The sequence below is a fragment of the Triticum urartu genome, chromosome 3, assembly GCF_003073215.2.
Source record: "Triticum urartu cultivar G1812 chromosome 3, Tu2.1, whole genome shotgun sequence".
NCBI classification, from domain to species: Eukaryota; Viridiplantae; Streptophyta; class Magnoliopsida; order Poales; family Poaceae; genus Triticum; species Triticum urartu.
The window spans coordinates 577,176,371-577,201,366 of NC_053024.1; the positions used below are offsets into that span (position 1 = coordinate 577,176,371).

At 41.9% G+C, this 24,996-nt stretch overlaps 1 protein-coding gene across 2 annotated transcripts; it reads right to left on the reverse strand.

The window, feature by feature from the left end:
- Positions 1-4,036: 4,036 nt before the first annotated feature.
- LOC125545116 (protein MOR1) lies at positions 4,037-22,200 on the reverse strand. Of its 2 annotated transcripts, none has more exons than XM_048708986.1 (53): positions 21,814-22,200; positions 21,554-21,659; positions 21,347-21,470; positions 19,427-19,506; positions 19,171-19,348; positions 19,020-19,084; positions 17,707-17,789; positions 17,517-17,602; positions 17,304-17,417; positions 16,572-16,691; positions 15,185-15,287; positions 14,881-15,017; positions 14,717-14,782; positions 14,506-14,620; positions 14,347-14,387; positions 13,818-13,889; positions 13,620-13,721; positions 13,123-13,228; positions 12,748-12,860; positions 12,587-12,674; positions 12,363-12,463; positions 12,128-12,235; positions 11,945-12,050; positions 11,785-11,864; positions 11,560-11,709; positions 11,388-11,463; positions 11,166-11,290; positions 10,818-11,078; positions 10,643-10,717; positions 10,482-10,563; positions 10,271-10,392; positions 10,111-10,203; positions 9,955-10,032; positions 9,067-9,162; positions 8,878-8,979; positions 8,683-8,784; positions 8,363-8,545; positions 8,151-8,262; positions 7,786-7,862; positions 7,595-7,674; positions 7,356-7,421; positions 7,152-7,269; positions 6,857-6,976; positions 6,708-6,785; positions 6,462-6,620; positions 6,235-6,393; positions 6,063-6,160; positions 5,824-5,980; positions 5,618-5,734; positions 5,414-5,509; positions 4,990-5,061; positions 4,697-4,919; positions 4,037-4,613 (listed from the first exon to the last, which is right to left on the reverse strand). In XM_048708986.1, the coding sequence occupies exons 1-53, from the start codon at positions 21,974-21,976 to the stop codon at positions 4,372-4,374; spliced, it is 5,976 nt and encodes a 1,991-aa protein (XP_048564943.1). In that variant the 5' UTR covers positions 21,977-22,200; the 3' UTR covers positions 4,037-4,371. The 2 variants fall into 2 exon arrangements, with proteins under 2 accessions (XP_048564943.1, XP_048564942.1); XM_048708985.1 differs by having other exon boundaries at positions 4,037-4,616.
- Positions 22,201-24,996: the final 2,796 nt, after the last annotated feature.

The following is a 24,996-nucleotide window of genomic DNA, read 5'->3' on the forward strand; positions in this document are numbered from 1 at the left end:
GCAAGACTCTTATTTTCTCGAGATAAGAACAACTCTAATAGATTCTTTAAAATCCTCCCACCCTCTAAAATCGTCAAAAAATAGACAAAACAGACTAACATATTCCCATAAAGCATTCATATCCCTAGAATGTTTACAGGTTCCTCTAGGCTCTAGCCCCCCCTCCCCCCACTAGGTAAGAAGGGGGTGTAGAGGGCACTATGGACTAGTAGTTTTTTAGCAAAGAGTAGTTTGGTTGGTTTTTTTGAGACAAGAGTAGTTTGGTTGGTGACCTGGGCTCTTCGTACCTGGGGAAAACTAGCGCCTGGCATGGGCCTGAATTTGCGTTGATTTGTGCTTGGCCGGGCTAGCCTGAGCTTGGAGTGCTATGCCCTAGTTTTGTCTCCCGATTAGGCCCTAGGCTGCTGCCACGCTACTTGGCGCTAAGTACTTCATAATTTTATTTGATTGAGCTAGGCTAATCAAGTTGCTAGGGAGGGCCAGGCCAGACAATCTATTTTCCTTTCAGGGCACCAAACAAACAGTTGCACGTTCCAGGCACATGCCAGGCCAGGAATGTTGTGGTATCGACACAAACCGAACTAGCCCTGGAGTCTGTATCCCTCCATTTTTGGCACCAGGGATGTTTCACGCCCAACTCCTGCCTCCTACCACAGGCCACCTCGTCGTGCCACCGCTCCCGGATGTCACACCGCTCTCCGCACCTTTGTGGAGCCATTGTCGAGGGTATTTCGTCGAGTACCTAACAGCAGTACGGTAGTTGCACACGGATTTTGTTTAGTAGCGGGGTGTTGCCTCATGTCGTCAGATGAACACGGGGTACAAGGTGACCCAATGTTTGGGCTCCATGATGGGGATAATATCCCTACTCCTACTTATATGAGATTAGTTTGAGACAAGGAACAAATAGAGGTTACAACTAGGGTCTATTTGAGTTGGTCAAGCTATATATAGGTAATCCATATGAGATGTCGAGATCAAATTGGCTAAGGTGTATAATCTATGTCTTGGGTAGATCTTGTGTGTCCCCTCCTCATGGCACCAGGTGCCCTTTTAGATGGGGCATAGTTAGGTTGGCTTGGCCTTCCTTCGAAGTACTCTTGATGGTCCATGATTTGGACTCCTCCGAATTTGGTAAGTCTACTGCTCATCTTGGAGAAACCAGGGTGGCACGCCTGTTGAAGTCGGTTGCTCGGGTATGGGCCGATAAACCTGTGCATATAGGCATAAATATGGAACATACAACATTTGCTGCACAAGGATATGGTGGTAGTACTTTTCGATGGTGTCTCCATTTTTGACAAATAAATAATGATTAGAGAGTGAAAATCGGTAAAACCTTGAGAAACTATAAGAAATCTTCTGAAAAACTCTATAAATGGAGCCATCAAACCCCCAAAGCTTAGAGCCTTCTCAACCTCGAGAAAATCAAAGATAAAAATGAATGAAGAGGAACTTGACGTAAATAAAAAAAAGTCATACCGGTCTGAGGAGATATAGTATTATCGTCTTCATGATTCCTGCTTCCTTAAACAAGATGATATAGAATATTTAAAAGGTTGCACCTAACGTGTTGCCTAACCATATAGAATCTACTAACAAAGATTTCAAGTTCCTCTCTCAAGTCTTAAGAGTTAGCTTAGCAGCAAAAACAAGTTGAAATCACATCTCTTTTTTAGAGTGAAAACATTTTTAGCACACAAGGAATTTCACAGTTTAAGATGTAGATGAAGAGTATGATCAAGTCGATACTTTCCTCCACTAAGGTTTCATTATCAAATCTCCCTACCTTGATCTGAAGTTAGTGAACTTAATAAGGAAGCAATGCTTGGCATTATGTTATAATCAAGTTTAAGGGCCATAATCGTCCATCAGCAAGTAATGCGGCCATTACAAAACACCCTTAAATCGGTGGCCAAGTGGTGCGCAAATCACCAACAAAATAAGTTGTTCCATGTATTGGTCATTTGGCCGAATATGTAACTTGTTAACCATGTCCTCTTTTGCTACCCTCCCATGCATGCACATTATACTTGAGGGTGGAGAAGAAGCACTTCCTCCTCCTTCATTGTTGGTTGAAGTTGAATGCGCGACATAAGTGGCTCTTGTCCGTTGCCCATCCTCACAAGACCGGCGGCATCGGCAATATAAGATGAAGATGGTGATCCAACTGACCCAACAAAAGGAGAGACGGCCAAGAAGGTTAAAAGGGGGATCTAGGGGAGGAAGTGAGAGAAGGAGAAGTGAGAAGGGGTGGCGGCCAAGATGACAGAGAGGTTCAAGGACTTTATGACGAAGGAGGAGGCATGTGTCAAGCGCCATAACATCAAGGAGAAAAAGGAGAGGTTTGACATCTTCATGGTGGTGACGGAGATCAACCTCAAAGAGAAGAATACCAACTCGGAGAGACGAAGACCAAGCTTGAAGATAGGAGGGTTGAGCTTGCGGCTGCTTCAGAGGAAACCAAAATGTTGACCATGAAGCTGGAAGAGTTGGATCTCGATGCGACGAACATTGTGCAAGCCGTTCGTGTAGGGATCTTCAAGCTCTTGGAGGCAGAGATGGAGGAGGCGGGCATAGGCGCCACCAACAAAGAGATGAGGGAGGATGCACAGACAACTCGTCTGGAAGGGCAAAATTGACGCTTTTTTGCATGGATTGCCGAACTGAAACTTTTGTGATCAGACGCGTGTAAGAACTTATGATCATCTATTGCTTTTTGTTTGTGATGATTTCATATTGATCAACATATGAACTTCAAGTGAAGGAGCCCGAACATGGTGCGGATGTTTTGGGCTTGCGGGGGAATATTCCTAGATTTAGTTTAGTCTTTTCGGTGATGTTCGTTTAGTGGGAAAAAACGTTCACGTCGACTACTAAGCGCTTGTGATGACATCATCAATCTCGAAATGTTATGTCGACTTAGTATCTCAAAATGCTTATAGGGATAGGGTGTGCGTATGTTTATAGGGTGAGTGTATATGAGCATCTGTATCTAAACATATACTCCCTCCGTCTCATAATATAAAACGTTAGTGATAAAAACACTCCTATACTATGGGACGGAGGGAGTAGTTTCTTTTTTTTGAATTATTTGAGATATAAAGTAACCTTATCAACTTTGGTCAAGGAAAATAGGCTTTGTGTCTCTGTGTAGCCCAGGAGCTATCATTTGGTAGTCCAGGACCACCCCCCCCCCCCCCCCCCTTTTCCAAAACCCAGGGCTCGGAGCCCATGAGGCAAATCAGCCCGTTGAAAACTAGCGCATCATTTGGTAGCTTACCTGGTGGGGGGCTTTCTGGCCCGATCCGCGGCTTTTCCCTTGGAAAGTAATCCACGCCTCAAGGGGTCAGAGAGAAAATCCAAGCATCGGCTTCTCTCACGTGATCGACGTCCACCTAGCGACCTGGAGCGTTGCCTCCTCATCCCCCAACGACCAAATGAGATAGAAGAGATTAGGGAAATCTCCTTGCTGTGTAAGGGGATCTCATATGCCATGAAAATTTTCCGGGTTGGGGTTTGCTGCCCCCACAGAAGGCAACACGCGAGGGGGAGGGGGGGGGGATTTCCATGAATGCAGAGTGGGTCCTGTGCCCGAGAAAAGAGAGGAGAGGGGTTCAGGCTGGGGCACCCCGCAGATTGAGTTGTCCAAATGTCAGGCTTGATTTTCCTGGCAAGAGTTTACACATGGGTTTCGTGCCCTGAAAAAAGGAAGGGGTCCGGGGGAAATCAGGCAACCAAATGAGCCCTTAGGTCTTTTATCTGGCCTACTATAACCATCTATTAAGAATGTGCTCATTTGATGCATGGGCACATGTCACTACAACTCAATAGAAAAAATAGCCACTAGCAGCAATAATTCAACTCGGTGCCCAGGCTCTTCTGCATCCGGTGAACAGTAAAATAAAATAAAAATAAAAACAGAAAAATTCAGAAGACAGATCTTTTTTGTCAACAAGATGCTCAAATGCGTGATGTCAATGGCAGCAAGTATTTACATCACAAAAATCTTGGAAGCCACACCAGCACTCAAGTGTACTCCTAACCGCATAGTACTGATCAATACAGTTAATTCATAACACTCAATTGTATTGCTATACAACACAGGAAAACTCAACCGGCACCAAAAAAATGTGTCAAAATACTAATTAGGCCCTCAACAGGCAAGCTACAAGCAAAACCTCTGACTAGCTTCTCTACAACTACACCAGAAACTCTTCAAGAATGGGTTGACCAGGAACGGGGGTTACAAAATGTCGGCCCCGCATCATGTAGTGCATCCGACATACCTATCTACAAATAGCATGACTATGCTGCAAATTTACAGTCAATTACAATGGTAGGTATTTCTCATAGTACTGTCAACTATATTTAGAGTGGTTCCATAGAGCCACTCTTTAACCTCTCCATTCGTGCTTGCAGCCCAGATAATGCTCTCTCGTCCATGGGTGGAATATTACTTTGTGTTTGTGGCTCACCATCCACTCGCGCCCCCCCATGGAGCGTATTGCCATTCATACTTGACAGTGGCCGAGTCTGAGCTACATCGAAATTGCCCCCTACAGCTGCGGCTTGGATGCTCTTCATCCTTTCCCTGAGAGCATCCAATGTCCCTGCTGGGATAGATACAGATAATTCCACGAATCAGATGACAGTCAGATATCCAGATGTAAAGAGGCAAAAGAGGGAAGTAGACCTGAGGATTGGAATCTATCGGTCTGTTGATCTGATTGTACCCTAAAATCAGAGTCTCCTTGGACTCTGAAGGCGTCATCTTCATTACAATCCGTTTTGCTACTTATCGATTTTGTATGAACAGGAGAAGGTGCAAACTTTGGAGAGGGTATTGATGCTATTGGAGGTGGAGTTGATAATGGAAGACTAGAGGGTGTTCTGCCAGCTGCGGCATTCTTCTCCACCTGGATGCACCAAAATGTCAAGATTACAAAAAGAACTTGAACCCTCCTGTCTATGGTCCAGATTACAAACCTGAGCTAGCCCATCTCTGATGTATGTTCTAAATGCTTCACTTGCATTCTGAAGCTGAGCGAATATATCAACCTGAGAGAAACATGTTTTTGAATGGTATAAACTTTCATCGCAAATTAGCAAACTAAACTCCTAGGTTACAGATTTACTTCTTCAAAGGAAAAAAAACAGTTAATTCAACAGTACTCCCTCCGTTCCTAAATATAAGTCTTTGTAGAGATTTCACTATGGACCACATACGGATGTATGTAGATGCATTTTAGAGTCTAGATTCACTCATTTTGCTCCGTATGTAGTCCATAGTGGAATCTCTACAAAGACTTATATTTAGGAACAGAGGGAGTAATTATTAAATCAGTAGCAAGGTTCATATAGCTTTTAGAATCCCACTCTAACCATCCAAAGCCAAAGCTTGACAAAATACCTTTGGGTACAGCTGGGTTATCCGGTAGAGTTCATACAAACCAATCGTACATGTTTGCTTGTCACCGATTTTCTTGAATACTGCAGCAAGCTCTTGCTGATCACACCCAAAAATTGTTAAATAGTGAGTCAAATAATTCAATGACGTAAAAAAAAATTATCCAAAAGCACGACATGGATAGAAGGAGAAAGGAATTGGAGTAACCTTCAATTGTGCATCCGTTGAATGAATTGATGGATTTGGAGCGTTCGATGCAGCATCACCCCAGTGAGTTTGACCCATAGGTCCAGATGGGGTTAACATCCTAGCTGCTGCAAGGGTCTAGGATGACCCAATAGTATTGTTTAGAAAAAAGGGGAGGCACATAGAAGCTTTATGGAAAAATCAAAGGGTGCAGTTGCAAATTCTACCTGAAGATTAAGATCAATGTATGCCAGGATGATTGGCTGAGGCTCAGCGTCTATAGGAACCATTGAAAGGTGACCTTTTATTGCTGTGCCTCGTAGCTTTACAAGTTCATGCAGCACAGTTTTGACCATTCTTAATGGCTTGTCATCAGCTCCAGCCCTACAGCATATGCAATTGTTTAATGTACAAAAAGAAATCAAATGAACAGCTAAATAGTAAACTGCAAGGGATCAGCACAAACCTCCTCCGTATCTCTTCCATTCCAAGTTCTTGTAAATAAATATGAACACTTTGAAGAATGCGATCAAGGTCAACCTCATATATTGTACTCTGAAGAACCTGAAAGATGACATATGCATTCAGAAGTGATATCTGTACAGATTCAGAATGGTCAAATAAAAATGACAACATACCTTTGTCAACTTAATTAAGCATTTGACAACTAAATCTGAAAACTTCTGATTTTTTACAGCAAGGGACTCTGACGGGGTAGGGGATGGCCATCTTGAAGGGTCCAAGGGCCTCAGCAAATTGATTAGTACAACGAATGAGGAAGTTCTCTCGGCGTTATCCTGCAGAAGATTGGATCATGAACAAAGAGCAGCCAGCAAGCCAAAGCGGAGAAAAGAAATATGCATACCAAGATTTTAAGCATCAAGACATTAAGAGCCTTAAGTAGTTGACTGCCATCATCCATAAGAGGAACCCGCTCATCTAAAAGCCATAGTAGTAGCTCTGTGATAAGGTTATCTAGTGTACCCTCCTTCACTGCGTGAGCGAGACGTTTGATCTGGAAAGTCTGCAATAGTACAAAGAACTCATAAACAACATTTTAACAAATACATGTCAAAACAAAATAATGTTGAACATAAACATATTAACAGACCTGCATGAGAGTATTTAAAACGTATTTGCAAGACCTTGAAGATGCCCCAGATAGGCTGAAATTAAATGTTTTTGGAACCTGAAAGATTTGCCATCACTGGAGTTAGCAGGGTAAGGAAAGCTTAAGCATAAAAAGCAATGTAGGCTTACCATAACAGACAAGCATGAAACTAATCTGTCTGCTTCCTTAATGAGATCGTCAAGCGCAGAGCTTTCAGGATCAACCGCCTGAGTTAGCTCGTGGCATATGACTTTCATTCCTTCAACAGACTGCATGAACAAAAACATGCAAGAACAATGTGTGTGCTTCAACAATGGATGTAAAAATATGACAACAAGTAGGCGTTGAAGTTATAGATACCACAATACAGCATAGAATAAGGAGTGAAGACAGAGCGTATGAACAAGAGACGGCAGAACATGAGAAACTGAGCAACAGCACTACCTGTTCAGGCAAACCTAATGCAACAATATCAAGAGCTTCACGCCAGTCTGCGGGACCAGTCGCTGCTGTTGCCATCTGCCTAGGTACCGTATGGGCATCGGCATACCCGAAGTTTTCCCTACTTATGGACAAGAATACACAAATAAGGTTGTGTGATGAAATACAGAAGGAACTGTGAACCGATTAATAAGATAAATGAAGCACCTTGGCATCATTGATCCTGCCATTGAACGAGAAACCAATTCCCCACTCTGTTCTGCTACATCGGATCTACAGCCAAAATGAAAGAATATGAATAAATAAGAACAAGAAGACATCGGACATCACGAGGAAAGCAAAAGCAAACTGTTATGTTTTTGTTCAAAATTCTCCATCTTGCATTTTTCAGCCCTGGGTTGGTGTGGGGTAAGGAATGAATGCATGATTCCAACACAGGAACTAACCCGTTTTCTCTGACTGAACGCCTCAATGCTGCTCGGGCATCACCAGGCCTTCCTTCTCTCCTCTTATCCATTTCTCGAGCCTGATAATATATCATTAACAAGGTGATTTTAGATCCCTTGACATTACCAGGTAGCTACATAATTTTAAACTTCAAGTAGAATAAATTTCTTGTGAATTGATAGATGATTACCTTCCACTTAAACCTATCATCGAGCATACTTCTTTGGGCATCTGAAAGTTTTCCAACATATCGCCATACATCATCCCCTGCTTGACCAAAGAGAGTAGACTAAGAACCTCATGAAAATCATTTACACAACATGTAGCTAAGACGTAATGGTTGCTCATGCATCTAATAAGAAAAATGCAGTGATCTGTCACTTGTTCAAATATGCAACTGTGCGTAATTGAAAAATCAAAATACCGAGGAGTAATGGTTCAGGATATAGGGCTAAAGGGTTGAATATTTCAAACAATTGATCAGGCAATACCCAGAAATCAGTTCTAACACAGCATGAAGAACCATCTTCTGAAAAAACTAGCAAAAGAATGTACCAAGGTTCTTGTAAGCAGTGGCAAGCGTATTAAGAGCGGCTTTTCTGATTTCTCCATCCCGTTCTGCTGTTAATGCCGCGACAGATGGCAAATTTTTCAACAAGCCACCAACCTGCATGAACAGAAATAAGCAAGACCCATGAGTACGAAAGAAAATCTACCGGCTACTAAAGACAATCTCAGGTGATTTGGGTGGGTGGGGGGATCCAGACCTCGGTCCCGTTATGATCCATGAAGTATCCAATAATGTCAACACACTCTATCCTAGTCCGGTTGTTCTTGGAGCGCAGCCCCTCCAATATATAGGGAAGCAGCTTTGGAAGAGAATAGATGTTGATCATTTGCTTTATCAGCTCCCCCATTTTCTCTCTTACTTTTTCAATGTTGTGACCAGACTGCAATACAACAGTGGTTTACAATTAAAAACTCTTGCCACATATTACCATATACCATATAATAAGAATAAAAGGAGTAAGTTCCAAAGCAAAAAATAATGGAAAATATTCCCAGAATGTATTTAAGATGATATTACCTTCTCTATAAGGCAAGGCAGGAAGATTGCAGCTTCTGCTTCCGTTAACATGTAAGATTGATCTTTCAGACCATCAAATAGCTCAGGAAGAAAGTCAAGAACCTACAAGACAAATAAACAGAATACACAGAGACCAATTGAGCTCGAGTGCTTTAACAAAAGAAATAAGTCTCGTCAAGTTTTGAACTGGCACACCTTCAACAAACATGTTGTGTTGGATTCACAGAAGCGCAGGACAAACCATCTTAGTAGTATATCGAGAAGCTCAACCACTTCTTTGCCACTTGAAGGAAGTGCCTGCACAATTGGATAGTGTCACAATCATACGAGCTAGGTTGCACAGTTTACTGCACACGAATAAGTTCCAATATTGCCAATTCCAACCTTTTGTAGTAACTCGATACCATCTATTTGCCTCTTAAAGTCTGAGTTCCATAACCGCAAGCTAACATCTTCTCGGAAATGCTTAAATAAATCAACCTGCAAATAAATTTTTCACAGAATCAGATAGCTTGTTCGGTAAATGGCCAACTAGCTACACACTGTCCACATGTGTAAACTAAATAAATTGTAGGACATAATCAGATCAATATGTCCAATGAAACATATTGAAACACTAGATTCTTCTTCAGTGCATCGCAGGAGGATGCTCACATTTCTGAAATGTGGTTGTATATGCGCACATTACTCCATGTGTGCACAAAATAAAAGTGAACACATTTCATGATTGAATTTAAAACAAGATTCTCACATATTGAGATGTGATAAGGTGTTTGCTAGTCAACACAGCAGCATGGATACCAGCTTTGGACACTAGCACGTCTGCTACTGCTAAGCACAAAGTTCTGTTGCCTACTAACCCGCTATACCAATTGACCAGCTCTGACTTCTGACACGAAAGCACATGTGCATATAACCTGCTACTGCTTGCATAAATTAAGTCCTATGAAACTGTTGGATATATCGATTTGTGCTTGAAAACAAACCAGCATCAAGGAGAGGTAACAAAAAGGGTTTTCCTTGACATGTGACAGTTTGTTCTTAATAGCTTCTCCTTTTTTTTACCAGTGGTTTCTGCCTTTTACTCGGCATTACATTAATTGTGTGCCCGCTAGGTATACTGTTCTGCTTATTGATAAATGGCAAGTACATGCTATAACTAACAAATAACAGCACACTTTATGGCATGATGAGACAACAACCAAGTATAAGAAATATATCTGAGGAAGCAATGCAGTATGCTTAAACCAGTTATTTTTTCACAACACGGACCTTCAGTTCGTCTATTTGCTCACGCCGTGGTTCTTCAAACTTGAATTTACGTACCAACACCCGTCGCTCCCGATCTTCCTGCACAATTAAATACAGATACAAATATAAGAATCTAATGTACAGCTTTGCTAGTTGCAGAACTTGATGCTGCCCTACCTTGTTTGAGTCCTTAATGTTAAATAATGCCTGAGACTGTAACGAGTCTTGAGAAGAGATCATAGTAACAGAGGCCCTTGCTGGAACTCCTCTCTGAAAAAAAATAACAGTTAGAAAAAAGAAGTCATTTTCTACAATGACAGACAGCAAAGCTACCCACTTGAGATGCAGCTTTGCCAACGTTTGAGGAGCGATCATTTAGGCCAGGTTTGACGTTCTTCAAACCACCTTTTGATGGCAAACTCATACTTGTTGTCACCATCTTTACAGAATCAGATATTCCTGTTTAAATGGTGCGGTAATACCAAATCAGTACAGAACAACCTGCATTTAGGGGAATCTAAAATGTGAATTAATATTCTGTAAGACACCTTCATGCACACTGGACAGTTTCAACCTCTCTGCTACAATGGCCATAGTAGGGGATGGCAGATCTCTCAAGTTCTTTGCAACCTACATCATGTAGCGTATTCAGCCATTGGGAAAAGTTACAGGAAAAACGGGCAAATGAATTAAAAGGACAAAATCATACCGCTGCTTGGCCACAAATCTTGAGAACTTCATTCATAAAAGTCTCAGCGGCTTTACGGACTTCAGATGATTTATCCTTTTCAACAAATGGATATAGATACCATTAGAATTCCCATGAACTATATAAGTTTAAATTAATTAATAGCGACAAAATAATTCAATAGTATGACTAATACCATCAAAGAAGATGCAGACGGCTTCAGTAAAGGCAAAGCCTCAGCTGGATCACTCATTTTCGAGACATGCTTAGACAACCAATCGAAGAGATCTTTTCGCCCTTCTGAACCACTTTTCTGATCACCCAGAGCTACTGCAATATATGGAACCATCTTATCAAGTTGAGTAGCAGCAACCCAGGAATCGAGAGCAGTCAAAGTACACTCTCGCATGTGCTTCTTATTGTCACCAATACACTTCAGCACATCTGCCAAGATACCCTACATCGTAACACAAAATTGCAGTTATTATACGTGCGAAGGACACTACTAAGAAAAAGTACACACAAAGTAGAGCTAGTTATAAACCTTGCTTGATTTTTCAACAGAAGGACCCATAGCAGATGCAAGAACACCAATCGATGACAAGGTCGCCATAACTAAGTTTTTGTTACTGTCATTAAGACGGCCTCTTAGCGCCGTGAACAGGTCCACTGCAGTTTCAAGATAACATAAGTAATGCTGTGACTTAGATGATATAGCCCAGCAAAACATATTTAAGAGTTATTCAAGATTGACAAAACAATGAACCTGTTCCTGTTGGCTGAATGCGCTTATGGGCCTCCTCCACAATTTTGTTGACTGCTTCTATGGACTCCAGCCTTAACTGTCGTTTCACATTAGCACAATATCAACATCAATACCAAATGCATGCAAACTTAGAATTAGCCCAAGAGGTTAAAGAGAAACCAATTATCTGTACCTTCCAGTCTGGGCTCCCCAAATTTTTCAGTAAAGCAGGCGTTATCTTAGAACTTATGTCTTCTCTCGGCAGGCCATCTGATGAGGCAGCAGATGTAGACGATGCAGTGTCCAAAGCTCTAACTGTTCTTTTCGGAGGAGCAGCAGCACCCTGTTAATTCAGAACAATTATTGCTGTTAAACTTCAAAAGAAAAAAAATCCCAAATAATGACCAAGATAGCATACCTCAAATGGATTCTTCTCATATTCAGCATCGAGAGCACTGAGAAGTGCCGGTTTGACATCACTCAAGAAACCCTTTATATCTACAGGAAAAGCTTATTTCAACAACGGCAACAGAGTGCACCCATCAAACCATAAATAAACTAAGAAACAAGTAAACAACCTGGCCCTACAAACTTATGCAGCATCCCGATCAGTTTGATAGTTGAATTTCTGGTTGCAGCAGCGCTAGATTGCAGACCCGTGTCTTTACAAAAATCGATTATGTCCTGGAACCATAAAGAAGACTAAGAACAAGAGGGCAGTGTCTTTATATGCCAAACGATAAAACCATAGCAAACCACACCTTTAGTTTTAAATTCGAAGTCCCAAAGTCTTCAACGGCAGATACCATCCAAAGAATACCCTCACTAAGAACCTTCGGATTCTTGTGCTCTTTCATTATTTTGTATAACTACAAAAAGATGGGCACAATTATGGTGGTTGCAGTCATTAAGATTTTAGAAATTGGACTTAGGCAGATAGTGTGAATGTGCATAAAACGACTACAACAATGGCCTAATTGCAATGCTATCTCATACCCTCTCAAACACAAACCCTGGACCTACTGCCTCGCAAAAAGCGGTAAGACATTTCATTGCAGGCGCTCGGGTTTTTATATCAGCAACCCTTTCACTTATGCCTGAAAGAAAATGATTTTATAAATCAGTAATTCTGCAATAATAAGCATTCTATAAGACATAAGCGGTAATTGGATGTGAAAAGTTATCAAATATTGAAAAACTGAAGAAAGAGGAGCTCGTACCAAGAAGGCATAGAACGACACATCGCTTTGGGAACTTCTTCACAGTTGAGGCAATGTAGGTGATGACCTCTATAACTTGTTGTTGAACCTGTTTCATACAAAATATGCATTACTTCAATAAGGAAATATTTCTTACTAAACCAAAAATGATCAGTGCATACCTGCACATTTTTTTCATTCCATCCAGGCACAGCACATAATAAACGGACCAAGAGTTCGGCAGATTTGTCAAGCTCTGTGAGATTTTCGACATCCTGCTTCAGCATGCCAATGGCTGCCAAAAAGTAGAATATTAGGGTTTAAATGTAGGTCATGGAAGCATCAAGGTTTAGTAGAATTACGTTCCATTTTCCATACATGGCATAGAATATTAAAAACAGCACAGAAATAGCAAAATATCAAACAATGATACGGCATGATTTCCTTCGTTAAGTGTAGCATTAACATGTTAGATGTAAAAGGACGCAAATCAAAGCTTATTCTGCCAATCCAAATAAGATAAAGAACAAAACACAAAGCACATGATCTGTTGGAACCTTCAAGACGCTCTTTCCAAACAGTGCTCTTTAACTGTGAAACTGTCTCTGTTTTCACAACAGAATTTAATCTCTCCTCTATTTCTTCCAAACTCATCTCTGAAGGCTGCAAGAAATGAAGCAAGCATGTGAGTTCAAACCTGACTTTCTTGGTGAACTATTACTTTGTAAACACAATCAGTCACTCAAAAACAGTTGGGTATAATGGAAACACCTTCAGTTAAATATCTATGGTCTCAGTACTCTTATGATAGATTCAAAGACTTAAAATACTGGACTAGGAGAAATATACATCAAGTAGTTTCAAGATTAAAAAAATTACAAGACTCCCGCAGAAAATTGTGACTATCGACAAAATAAACAAGGATGTGCTCCAGACTAGCAACCAAGACAAGTTACAAATTACAAATAGAAAATTGTTTTACTATGAAAATCACAAATGATTTTGATTGTAAAAAGGAACAATGTACTTATGATAAGCAAGTCGAGTAAGCCACCTCAACATCTTCTATCTCAGGAGCAGCAGAAGCCTTTGACTGTGGTCCGCCATCTGTCTTTTTTGCAGTTGATTTTGCTGGTCCAGATTTCTTAGCCGGGGCCTTACAAAAATAGAAACATGGTGGCCAAATTTAAAGAGTAGAAACTCAAACATAGTATGGTTATGCGCATCCAAGAGCAAGGAAAACAATGCTAACCGCTGCATGGATAGGCTTCTTTCCACTAAGCATGCTTGCAGCAGATCTCCTCATTGTTGAGCTATCTGTAACCTACACAACCATGAAATAATCAGGGTTTGGTTTGTCAACTGATATATCACGTTCCACTGCTAGCTTAAGCAGTGGTCCTGCAAAGATTTTATTACGATAAATACAGTCCTTCAGCTTCGTCCAGTACTGCTTAATGTAACGCTGGTGGCTTCTATTTCCAATTTTTTATATATGCCCGAGAGCATCTTTAGTCGAGCCATACCAGAAAAATCTAGAGCAATCGTCAAAAATTATTCTAACAATGTTCTAGAAGAGACCAGCCTAGCACACCCAGCTGATCATCCTGCCTAGTGCCTAGCACATAGCTGAAGGCAGGTGGCAAATACGATTCCAAAGAGCAGGCCATGCAGCCCAGCACAATTGCAGAGAAGCAGGTTGGGTCTTGGAAGAGAAGCCACAGATTACAGATTGTATGTGCTGTTGTGTTAATAGCGAGGTCAAAACATAGAAAAGGTACCTCCCGAGCAGATGTGGCAGCTCCTGAACTTGAGGTAGGTACTGAAATGGCATAGTTGCTGTTTGTTAGGTTCGCAACAGTGTTGGTGTAGAAATGAATACAGAACATAGATGTATTGTTCCCATCTGGAAAAATGGGAACAGGAACAGCAGCTCAAACCTGTCCCTGAACTTAAAACAGTATCAGTGGCAGAGCCAATCATATCTGAAAGTTTCTTTTTCCTCACGTCATCTAACTTCTCCAGGGACCGTTCCAAGGGTTTCATTCCAACCATCTATACAGATAGTAAAGTACCCAAAAAAAAGCATAGAACGTAAGTAACATCAAAGGATAACAGATGCCACGAGAAAGACACTCAAAAGACACAAACCTTAGCTATGGCAGTCAAAACAGAGAACGAAGAATCTCGAACATCTGGGGTGCTATCATTCAAGCACTAAGAATAGGAAATTAAGTTAGGGCAGATACGTGAAGGCAAATGCAAATATACTAGAAGAAGAAATCACAACCGGTAAACCAAAATTGTTTATTCACCTCCATGCAGATAGGAACATACTCCTTGTGCAACTTTAGGACAGTTGCCTTATTGCTCGTTTCAATGCAAAATGCAACCCAGTTCAACGTTAAGGATCGAACAAGAGGGACCTTGTTTTTTACAGCGACCCGAACATCTGCAATAACACAATAAACATACTCACATTTTGAGCCAAATACAAAGTTTGTGTTAGGATTAACACATCCGCCTTTTTATGCATAAACAAAACTACTTTATAACACTTCTGATTTTTATTTTTTTAAGATAATACAGGGTTTTTCTCTAGCCAAAACAAATACTAACCTTCAATCACATCAAGAAGAGCAATACAACCAGACTTATGCATTGCTTCGAGTGTTTGAGTCAGTGCTTCTGACATGGTTGGCTTTTTCTCTTTCAGTTTTTCCTGTTTAACATAAACAAGGGCAAATGAAGTGAAACATGTCACTTTACTTGATCGATATTTCAAGTTAGTGCAGCATAAGAACTTCGTCGGCCAGTAAGAGGAACAAATATACCCGTTGCCCTGAGCCCCTGTAAGGGTTAATTTAAACAATACGATTATGTCAAATCAAAAGAGGATAGTCTGTAATACTAACTGTTTATTACACAGCTAAATCACCAAATACATATTTTTCTTGGTAGTCTGGATATTACATAAATTGTAATATCACGATGTCAACCTAAAAACAAATTTGTCTCCAAGAGAGAGAGAGAGTGTGTGTATGTGTGTGCGCGTGTGTGCACTATTATTATTGTATATTGTAAAGCACTACATCAAAACAACCTCTATACCAATGATGGTGTCTTCGTCCTAGACACCTGGGCGACAATCAGGCAATAGATCATATTATAAAATTAATTTATTGTAATAACAAGAGGACAACTTTATACTCCCTCCGTCCCAAAATAAGTGACTCGACTTTGTACTAATTGAGTCACTTATTTTGGGACGGAAGGAGTATTTAACATCTACACTAGAGTGGTTATAGAAGATCCCAGTCAATCTTATTCACATAGAATCTTGTATTTCCCTCTATCACAGAAAATCACATGTCACACTTGGAAAGAAAGGTGGACCAAGCAGAACAGCAGCAAACTGTCCAATAGTCCCACCTTCCTGCAAAAGAAATGGTAAAGTCCAAACTGAAGGAAAAGATATCTTTTGTCTTCTCCGACTCAGCTCACAGTTCTCTCCCTTGATGTGCTTCTTTTCTTAGTCAAATCGACCCTCTTTTGAGGGGTCCTTTTCACAAACATCCTTCTTTCCCTAGTACCTTCCACAAGGCTAATGAATCCCACCACTTTGGGAGTTTTTTTCGCTTAGTCAGATGCTCAGAGCCTAGTCACTCTGGAGCTTGCAGGCGGATCTCAAATGACCACAAGCGAGCCAACAAGCACTAATGTGCAACAAAGAACTAGATTCTTCTAGTGGATCATGCAGTAGCACGCAAATTTGGCTGCACTGATCAGTCATATGGCTAAAATAAAGGGCAAGTACATTTACAAAAACACAGAAAAACACTCAATAGAGTCAAAGCAAGTCAGTCTCAGAGATCTTAAGATATCATAAGCAATAAAAATGAATTTGCTAGAGATTTATGGCTATTAAGGAAAAGGATAATTTGACAGACAAGTGAAACAGGAAGGGCGATTTATGGTTACTAAGGAAACGGGTAATTTGACTTACAAGTAAAACAGGAAGCAGATTCCGTGAATTTCCTGAAAAATGAGTTCTTAAACCTTTAGCTAAATTCCCTATTGCTTGGGTAGCTTCCACTGCAACAGCCAAATTAACATCTGTAACAAGCTGCAATAGGACAAAGACAAAGGGAATGAAGTGAATCACAAATTACAAACATTATTAGAAGCAACAACTGCATGGTAACACCTAGGAACCTGAACACTTCTCAGATAGTTAACACTTGCTGACTAGCAACAATAGATTGGCAAGATAAGATAAGAGAAAACAATTCAAAGGCTACTCTTATCACAAATACTACCAGCCTACCACAATAAACCAAGAGCGATCAACAACATAACATGACCTCCCAAAGAATATGGTGTGCAGGTAGTTCCTCATTAAGTATTGCTACGCTATACTCCAAGAAACTTCCAAAACAACATAATATGAGTTAATTTTGAGCAATGAGAATCCACGCAAAAGATTTCTGAGAAAACATTATGCAGGTTGTATCAAAGTTAACATTCTCCTGCGAATTACTCCAAGTACAAACTACAAAATTAATATATGTCAGGAAAAACAATGAAAGGGTGTTTCTCTTGTAAAACATAAGGAAACAAAAGAACATAATGAGTCAGGAAACTGCTTAAAATAATATCTGATATTTTGTCATGCTAACCAAGAAATGGACACAAATCTTAATGCATGAAATATCGTAAAATTCAATCCAATATTAACCTTTTTAAGTGTTCGGGAAACTTCATTAAAATCACCAGGAGCAATTTTTTTGGTTGAAGCAAGCTTAGTAAGCTCTGCAACAGCATCCCTTCTTTCCGACCATTTAGTTGCTTTCTGGAATTGCAGATAACACAATGACATCACAAGTCTATAGAACAATAACAAAAGATTAGTACGACTCTGGCAGTATGTCTATGCAAAAAGATCACATACCACGCCATCCCAAAATCCAGACTTTTCAAGTGGGGTTAAAATATCCACAGGATCAACAAGATCATACTCATCAATCTCCATAGGGGCTAGAAATACAATTGTATCAGTATCTTGTCACAAATTAAACACAGGAAACTTGTCGACGACAGAAATAAAATTAACAATAAAAATGCTCCTGAAAACAACAGACCATCTGGCACTGCAACTTCAGAAGTACTGGCGCCTGTTGTCTCTGGCACAGCTTCCTCCTCAAGCTCCTTTTCTTGTTCAGATCTGGTAAACAATATTTAAATTATATCCACTTTTAATATATGATGGGTCAAGTTGAAAAAATATAAACATATTGTATTCACCAATCGTGAGCATGGTTAAACAAAAAATATTTGGCAGTGAATTAATACATTTTTTAGGGCACAGCTTCTGGTGACCAAGAAACTAACACCACTAGAAAAAACTTAGAAGAATGTTATATATAGGAGATGTACCCTATGATTTTTCCTTGTTAACCATCCTTGTAAATATGATTTTGGTTCATCCACACTTAAAACCTTATTATTACTCTCTCTGTTCGGATTTATTAGGCCTCCTCTTATCTTGGGTCAAAATTATGATTTTGGTTCATCCACACTTAAAACCTAATAGAAGGCAAAGTATATGTCATAAAAATTATGCCATGGGAAACCTCTTCCAAATACAAATCCAATAATATAGTTTTTGTAACGTATACTTTATATTTTGTTAGTCATATATGTGGTCAAAGTTTGAACCAAAATATGAGGGGGCCAATAAACCCTCCGGGAGTACCGAATAAGAGACAAAACTAAAATAACAAAAGAAAACCAATAGCCCATATATTGTGATAAACAAAACAGTAACCAAAGTTGTATCTTATGCTTGGGAATGGAGTAGCTTTTTTAGATACCATGATCATAACTATACAACATGTACAAATGATAGCATCACACAGTTCATAAAACAAATACTGAAACTTGTGTTTTAGCTTACATCGAATCAATGGATTTTACTTTTCAATTCTACGCCTAATAAAGTAGTCTCAGGTATGAAAGTACCTAATTTAACTTCTTTTATTGTATTTCAAATATTGAATTGCTTGCTATTGAAATTCATCATACAAGGATATTTTTTGCAAGCCAAATATACATTCATCTAGTTTGGTCAGACTGTATAAAAAATCTCATAGAAAAATATTATGATGTGCTTGCATACTTTGTCCTTATGCAGAAGTAAACGATGAAATGGGTTATAAACAAATGACTAACAGTACAACCATCCAGTGCAAAATAAACAAACAAACTCAAACATAAAACGACTACACAAAATATATTATGAATGTGTTCTGGCATTTTATCATAGTTCATGAAGAATTATAATATAGCAGCTTGAACCTACAATTTAGATACCTGTTTTACAAGGTTAAATCCGAAATTTTCATGTAAAGAAATGCTACAAATATTAGAGAGATGTTCTTTAAAAAAAGTTGACCTTATCTTGCGAGTTGGCTTAGCAATTCCCGAGACATTTGCTAGCTCTGCTTCCAACTCTTTTTTCTACAAACAGAAAAAATGTGATTACAAAGTTGGCTCATAAAACATATTATCAATGAAATCCATTGAACTGGTACAAATAATCCCACCATTGTATCCCTCATCTTCTCAAATAAAATTGACTTTACAGGCTCTTTGCCAATCCATCGACAAAGCTCAAGTGTCAATCCTTTAGAAGAAGCTCGAACATTCTGGTCTGGATGATCAAATAGCTCAGGAAGCATCTTCAGAATTTTTTTAGGTGGTACAACCTTAGCTCCAAATTCACTGGCAGAAACAGGAAGATGTTTAGAGAGTTTGATAAATACTTATGGTTACAAGCCAACTTACCAGCTAAGAACTTACCTGAGTGCTTGAAACATGACATCAATAGCAGGAACAACAGCTTTAGCCACTTTATTCTTTACAGCCTTCTCCATAGATTCCTGGTACCATAAGAAAATTGAGTCCGTTTGAGCAAGTTAGCATGCTATCGATCATAATTAAAAGAGGGGACATGTTGTGGAGATGGGAAACATTTTAAACAGGTTGAGTAACCAACAAATAAATAAGGTTGTGTTAGATAAAGGCTGGTCGTCAATGCCTTGTGGGAAGATATGTCATATCACCAGAATAACAAAATACTTGAACACTCAGGCATTTACGTGCATTTGCAAATAAATGATGATTGGGATGCCAGCTGAGGCATTTACGTATAGGTCATCGTGGAATCCATGTGGCCAAGGCTCTGAAACTTTGACCATCGTTTTATGTGGTATGTAAGCTTACATCATAATAATGACATTGCATTTGTCTTCAGATACTTTTATGATATAGAAGTTCAATATTTTTACTAGAATGTTAAGATTAAATATCATAGCCTGTGCACTGAAAACTGATAAGACTTATATTTGTAAGTAGAGTTAACTATAAACACTATTATTAACAACTAACTCTGCAAATGCATATATCCCCTTTTTTCCCAAAAGAGAACTGAAAGGGGGGGGGGGGTGATAGTATAGATTTTCTAGGGAAAGGAGGACCCAAAGGGAAGTCACACATTGAATTGAGACAAGCAGGGAAGTCCTAAACACAAGGAACAGTTCTCCACAGAAAAGGAAACGCCAAGAGTCAAAACTGGGTACAACGTTGTCAAAATAATCAGTTTCTTTGCTTCCAAGAGGCAACGGAAACTTCCAACAGTGAAGAGTGAAAGGGCAGTCAATGAAGAGATGGTGGCGGTCTTCCAGTGCTCCAGAGTCAGAGTATGCAGGAAGATCCATTAGATACCAAGCAGTTGCGCCTTATGAGCATTTCTCTGGTATTGAGCCTATCTTCTCCCATGAGCCTACCATTGACCAGCAGACAAAACAAAGGCCTTCGAGTTTTGGCCCGCATTTACTTGACTAAATCCACAGGATCCGGGGAGTCCAGTTGGGTGTCCTGAAAGCTATGAAGGCAACATTGCTCAGAAGTGTATTCCAGATTGCCCAAGTGCAGGTCCATCTGTCTTTCATGTGTATATAACATTTCCATGACATTGCTTCTATTGTTAGATCTAAGACCGCCAGCACCACGATCATCATAGTGCATGTTAGTTGAGCAGGAGAACTTTGTTTTCACGGTACTTGGGTGGGCTGGGCAGGGATTGCTTACAGATGGTGGTCACAAAGATAGTAAGTATGAATACGGATGGGGTGGTGAAGAAAGGTTAAGTGTTGTCTTCACCATCAGTCAAACTTACAGGTGCTCCCTAGTAATGCAAGCTCAGGAAACATGCCCCTGGTGCCCTTGCAACAATTAAACGAAAATTTGCTCTATTATCAAGTGAATGGGAGGGTGGAACAGCTAAAGGTACTTGCAGAATTTGGGGGTCTACCATGCCACAATCAAAAGACAAGACTGAAGGCAAAGGAGGGAAATTGGTTTTCCTGCCACAGACATTAATCAATGGTTTCATGCACCGAATGCCAAGGAAACAATGGCCAATCTCTACTACTGTTCTCTACCACTGTTCACTAAGTGATAACTAAGATGTGCTAGTGAGAAGAGTGTAAATATTGACCATCCACTCTTATTGCATAGGCCTAACCTTATGTAAGTTATAACAGCATTGGTGCATGGACACTACATAAGCCAGGAATTACATCTAACCATACACCTACAAAATGTGTGGCCTAAGTTGTGGAAGACAAAACAACTGAGACCACACCATAATTGTGCGCTCGATGCATACGTATCATTTAAGTCATACTGAAAGTAATCACCAACTGCGGTCGGACTTACAAGGAAGACCTCTGACGCCTCCAGCTCCACCCAAAGGAGAAATGCAGCTTGAGCCTTCTCAACAGTCTTAGGCCTGCCAGTGAGGCACTTGGCACATATCGCATCGCACACCTCCTTGGCATACCTGCGGGAGGCCGGCCCCAAAAATCAACGGAAAGGTAACTAGAAGCACAAGAGCAAATGACGTAGCATCCTGTAGACACGCACCTCGATACATCAGCATCAGCGGCTCGTTGGAAAGCCAGCAGCGCATCCAGCGCCTTCTCCTGCACAGGCGCGTTCGAATCCGAAACCGCCTTCTTAAATAATGGTCCTAACCACCACAGGAGCAAGGGGGAAACACGGCCATTCAGATCTAACACGACGGAATACAGCAGGAATCTCGAAATGGGGGCGCGCGAATCAGGCAACGCGCGGATCCGAGCGCGCAATGGGGCGGATCGGGAGGCGGCGGGAGCGGGTCTCACCAAACTCGCGGAGGCGGGCGTCCTTGGGGTCGGTGATGGAGTCGCAGAGCGCGGCGAGGTCGATGTTGGCGTCGTTCCGCACCTTCCAGTTCTTGTGCTGCAGCCGCTCGTCCCACGGCAGCTTCTTCGCCTCCTTGAGGAGCTTCTCGTCCTCGGTCGACATGGCCGGCCGCCGCCGCTAGACGAGACGCTAGAGCCTGGCGGCCTCCAATGCAATCGCCGTCCGCGGATCGATGCGGCGGCCTAGGGTTTCAAATTGTGGCGGTGGCGGTGGCGTTCGTGGGGAGTTTGGATCGGAGGAGGGGGGGGAGGGAGAGAGCGGAGATGGGAGGGGAATAAAAAGGTAAAAAACGATTTTCCGGGGGTGGGAAATGCGAGTGAAATAGGGAGAGGGGGGTTTGGAGTCGCGTCAGGTCAGGAGCGGGGGCGTCATTTTGTTCGTCCGTTCGTTCGGGCTCGCACGGGGGGAGGCCGGTAGGTTTCGGGTCAGGGTCTCGGCCGGGTACGAGAAGGTGCTCTCGTGGGGTGGGCCATGTCCTGGGTCCCATTCGTCGGTGGGATGAGGGCTGTTCGCTGGTTCGCGAGGCGAAGGGCGAGGGAGTGGGAGTGGGAGTGGGACGGTGTCGGTCCGGTCGGGGAGTTTTGAAAGATTTTGAATTTCCGTGGAAGACGGGGCGCACATTGGTGCCACGTGTACGGACAGGATCCCGTGACTGTGTCAGCTTAGCTGTAAAGCGTACAGCTCTCTCTCTCTCTCCAGCACCGGTCATATACACAAGTGTTTTCCAAAATAAAACTGTAGTACTCCCTCCGGTCACTTTTGTAAGTCGTTTCAGACAACCCAAAATAGGCTGTTTTGCACATTGTCTGAAATGTCCTCAAGGTCTTATAAAAGTGAACAGAGGAAGTATAGTTTATGAAAATGTTTGGACGTGTTTGGTTGCTCGCATTTTTTTTGCCCATTTGCATATTTGTTTCAGTTGGGCCTGGTTGAGCATATGCATGCAAAAAAACCAATATTTACATGTTGATTGGTTGTCTGCACGTCGTCTCCCTGCATCGTAACGACGCCTCTTCGCATCGTGTTTGGTTGCTTTCATTGTATGTGGTCACACGAGTGCACGTTGTTTGGTTACATACGAGCATAGAGTTGTGCTCACCTTGTACCCTACTTGGTGAGCTTAGCAATACTACTACATCTTACACACGATCACATCGAGCACATCAACGCGACAACACTGCTATGACGATGAACTGGACGAAGATGATGAAGTTCTTCAGTCCTAACGGACGATCCACCTTGCCAACCTCAATCTTGTTGCATGAATGCTCTCGCACATACTTAGAGTAAGCATCTTCTGCCGCTTGCCTAGTCTTAAACCCTCGATGGCTGCTATCGCCGTACCCTAAAACTTGTTTGTTGCAAGCTTCCCATGAACTGTAGACCCCTGGAACCCTACATTCGAACACCGCACACCACTTGCCCTAACAGTGCAAATGAGTAATAAGTTGAAGCAACAAGCATTGGAACACACAACACAACAACCAATGAAGAACTCTAGGAGCAAGCAATGGAGCAGAAGAGCATTAGTAAGCATCCATGATCATAGCAAGTTCAACCTCCCACTACTTTGGTGCCATCCTACCACCACATCCAAAAGAGGGGGCAATCCTACCAGCGCAAGTTCATGGTCACCGTGAGGGGTTAGTACATCGCCATCACCAAAACATACAGACCATAAGATTGTTTTCAAGTCCTAACTACACAAAATATACATTGCCATCGTCGTCCTTGTCGCCATCGCCATCGTGGATCATGCATGTCGTAGCCACCAGCAGAAGCATCACTAGTAGTAGTGCTTGCCTAGCCAGAGCACCCTGTGGATGTCTCCCATGGCAACAAACCCAACACCCTGGGCTTTGTTGTCCAGCAGGTGGCTGAGAGCCATCATGAGAGCCTCAGGGCTGAAGTCAATCTACTCCATGACGGCGTCGTAGAGCTTAGGGTGGACGTCCACACTCTTGTTCTCCCTGGTGGCGGTGACTACCTCCTTCACTGCCCCAGTTGAGGGAGTCCTGGATTAGGGGGTCTCCGGACAGCCGGACTATATCCTTTGGCCGGACTGTTGGACTATGAAGATACAAGATTGAAGACTTCGTCCCGTGTCCGGATGGGACTATCCTTGGCGTGGAAGGCAAGCTAGGCAATAAGGATATATAGATCTCCTCCCTTGTAACCGACTATGTGTAACCCTAGCCCCCTCCGGTGTCTATATAAACCGGATGGTTTAGTCCGTAGGACAACATACAATCATACCATAGGCTAGCTTCTAGGGTTTAGCCTCTATGATCTCGTGGCAGATCAACTCTTGTAATATTCATATCATCAAGAACAATCAAGCAGGACGTAGGGTATTACCTCCTTCAAGAGGGTCCGAACCTGGGTAAACATCATGTCCCTTGTCTCCTATTACCATCCGCCTTAAACGCACAGTTCGGGACCCCCTACCCGAGATCCGCCGGTTTTGACACCGACATTGGTGCTTTCATTGAGAGTTCCACTGTGCCGTCATCATAAGGCTCGATGGCTCCTTCAATCATCGGTAACGATGCGGTCCAGGGTGAGGTTTTCCTCCCCATACAGATCTTTGTATTCGGCGGCTTCGCATTGCGGGCCAATTCACTTGGCCACCTAGAGCAGATCGAGAGCTACGCCCCTGGCCATCAGGTCAGGTTCGGAAACTTAAACTACACTGCCGACATCCGCGGAGACTTGATCTTCGACGGATTCGAGCCCATGTCAGGTGCGCCGCACAGTCACGACGAGCATGACGTAACTCTGTCGTCGGACAATATTTGGGAGATCACATCTGCAACTACTCCGACCGTCAATCCGGAGCAAATCGCGACATCTGAGAGCGGAGGGATAGACCCCGCCATGGAGGCCGCACTCTTAGTGGCGATAGAGCCGGATACTGAATTCACCCCTTACGAGAGTCGTGTCGCCGAACCACTGGATTCACCTCCGGCCACGGACTCCGAGCCGCTTACATCTGTGCCCGTCGAATCCGACTGGGCGCCGATCATGGAGTTCACCTCCGCGGATATCTTTCAGCACTCGCCTTTCGGCGATGTGCTAAATTCATTAAGGTCTCTCTCCTTGTCAGGAGAACCTTGGCCGAA

What these genes read in the sequence shown, in the direction of transcription:
- LOC125545116 (XM_048708985.1), bottom strand. Translation starts at nt 21,976, where the DNA reads ATGTCGACCGAGGACGAGAAGCTCCTCAAGGAGGCGAAGAAGCTGCCG. An exon ending in ATGAGAAGAATCCATTTGAG is followed by an intron (nt 11,710 to 11,784) that starts GTATGCTATCTT and finishes CTGAATTAACAG; the next exon opens with GGTGCTGCTGCTCCTCCGAA. An exon ending in TGGATCATAACGGGACCGAG is followed by an intron (nt 8,263 to 8,362) that starts GTCTGGATCCCC and finishes CTGTTCATGCAG; the next exon opens with GTTGGTGGCTTGTTGAAAAA.